The sequence below is a fragment of the Centruroides vittatus genome, unplaced genomic scaffold, assembly GCF_030686945.1.
Source record: "Centruroides vittatus isolate TY-2023 unplaced genomic scaffold, ASM3068694v2 contig_1830, whole genome shotgun sequence".
Classification (NCBI taxonomy): domain Eukaryota; kingdom Metazoa; phylum Arthropoda; class Arachnida; order Scorpiones; family Buthidae; genus Centruroides; species Centruroides vittatus.
The window spans coordinates 37,734-40,114 of NW_027121126.1; the positions used below are offsets into that span (position 1 = coordinate 37,734).

Below are 2,381 nucleotides of genomic sequence, written 5' to 3' on the forward strand. Positions count from 1 at the left end.
ATGTTCTTTTAATTCTTTAGTGCCCACGCGTTAAACAATTGATATGTTTAAGGTGTAACTAGGATAGTAATTGTAACTAGTTATCTTTGTAAGCCTGGCCGAATATAATGAGCTTGAAAAAGACCCTCTTAATACTCTATGGGCAATAAAGGGAGTCTGTTTTTACGCTACATTTTTACACGAAGAAACTGTTATGCCGTGAAATGTTAAAATTATTTGTATCTGAAAAATATGTAAAAATTAAAAACACGTTTTTCCCCTCTCAAAAAATATATCCCTTAATATGATAAACAACTTGGCAAACCTATTATGAGTTCGGCCAGGCTTACAACGGGGAGAGCGGGTGGTGAAAACGGGCCCGATACATCCAGACGGAGCACTCCCTGAAAAATTACTCATCAGGATCAGTCCCGGGTACCCTAGAGCAGTAGACTGACATCGTAACCTCTCGGCCATCCGGCCGTCGAAACTTTTAATATTATGATATATAAATAAAACGTATTGCAATATATAAAAATAATTTTTTAATTTTATTTTTAAAAAATCAACAGAATATTTATGATCTGGATGTCATTGACTTTTTTAGAATTTTTTATTATTTCTTCGTTTGAATTTTGTTCGGGCACGATTGTTTTGGGACCGCATTTTTTGAATATGCAAATATTAGTCATGTTGTATTAGAGCAAGTTGTTTCTTTTTTTAAACGTTTTTATACTCCAATCGTAAACTCTGTCAAATTGGTTACCATTCTGTTCAAAGGCACTTTGTAAAAGCTCTTTCAGGTACTGGTAATCAGGTTTATCTTCGAAACTTAATCCACGACAGTATTTCATGTAGGTTGCAATTTGTTTCGGGTGGTTCTTACATAATTCTTCGATGGAACAAACTTTCTTTAAGTGAGCAATCTCTTCGTACTTCTGTTGTTTAGTAGGTTTTTTCACTCTCTCCCACGGAAGAGTACCTGTCAGAAAGTAGATGATGACGTATCCGAGAGATTGAAGATCATCTCTTCTACTTTGTTCTATTCCTTCGTGAGTATTAATGCTGGCATATTTCGCAGTACCTATTAATCCTGTGCTATCTTCGCACAGTATATGCCTCTTTGTATGAGGATCGATGTATTTCTTGGCTAAACCAAAATCAATCATGTAAACAGTTTTAGTTTTTCTTTCCCAACCCATAAGAAAATTTGCCGGTTTGATGTCTCGATGAATATAATCTTTACTGTGTAAATATTCGATTCTATTAAGCATGTCTACCGCCAGCATTAATGTCGTTTTTAGCGTGAATTGGCGACCGCAATATTCGAATAACTCTTTCAAGCTTGGACCCAATAAGTCGGTTATGAAAAAATTGTAATTTCGGTCTGATCCATAATAAATTAATTTCGGAAATCCGTCTGTTTCTTTGATATCATCGTAGACTTCCTTTTCATTTTGCAATTTTGGTTGCACCTTGTTGGTATCCTCAACTTTTATGGCTACGCTTTCGCCCGTAATTCTATGACTGGCTTCAATTACTAGACAGAACGAACCACGACCGATTTTTCTTTTTATCTGATAAAAACGTTCGATGTCCATAATCGTTTTATTTTTTCAACATACACGGCCAGTGAATTTCTGTGAAACAATGGACCCGTCTATTAATTTCAATTGTTTTCAATATACCGTATTATCATTCAAGATCCATTATTACAACAAAAATTACCGAAATTAAACGAAACAATTTAATTCAATGTTTAAATCAAAAAGTCTCTTGAATTGTACTATGAATTATACCGAAAAGCTGCCATTCGTAGGTAAGGTGTAGTTAGCGATAAAAAATAATTTTAAAAAATTAAACACGACAAAATATATAATGAAGGTAACGATCTAAACTTTGATTTGCTTTTTTGTATATGTCTTAACCAATAAATGTTTTGTCACAACCCCTAGGCCATAAATACTTCGGGAAAGACCGTCCCCTACTATTGTAAAGCAATTAGCAATAAGAATACAGGTTATTGGCTGATAAAATCAATACTGAACTTTTTAAAACTGCAATTGGTTTATTTATGTATCGGTTGAGATATTAGTTTGACGAATCATCAACCTTTGAAAACACTGAAACTAAAATTGTTGCTGAATGCCACACTTATCGAGCTACATTGTGTAAATTGTAAACAGTCGCTATAAAATGGCTTGTTTTGTTTGTTTTTTGATCTACGATTTGCTAAAGAAAAGTTTTGACAGTATTTAGACAAGTAAAAATGTTTTCAAAACTGTTTAGCAATAAATATTTCTGGGAAACTCTATATTACTATAGTAAGCCTAAGAAAAATTTTCTTGATGTCAATTGGCTTTCAAGCAGTGGCGTGCCGTGACATTTGATGATAGGGAAGC

The 2,381-nt window shown here is 33.8% G+C and overlaps 1 protein-coding gene across 1 annotated transcript; it reads right to left on the reverse strand.

Moving 5' to 3' along the window:
- Positions 1–677: 677 nt before the first annotated feature.
- On the reverse strand, positions 678–1,580 carry LOC136969929 (uncharacterized). Its single transcript, XM_067264236.1, has one exon. It carries the CDS (start codon positions 1,578–1,580, stop codon positions 678–680), a length of 903 nt encoding a protein of 300 aa, XP_067120337.1.
- Between the last annotated feature and the right edge of the window lie 801 nt (positions 1,581–2,381).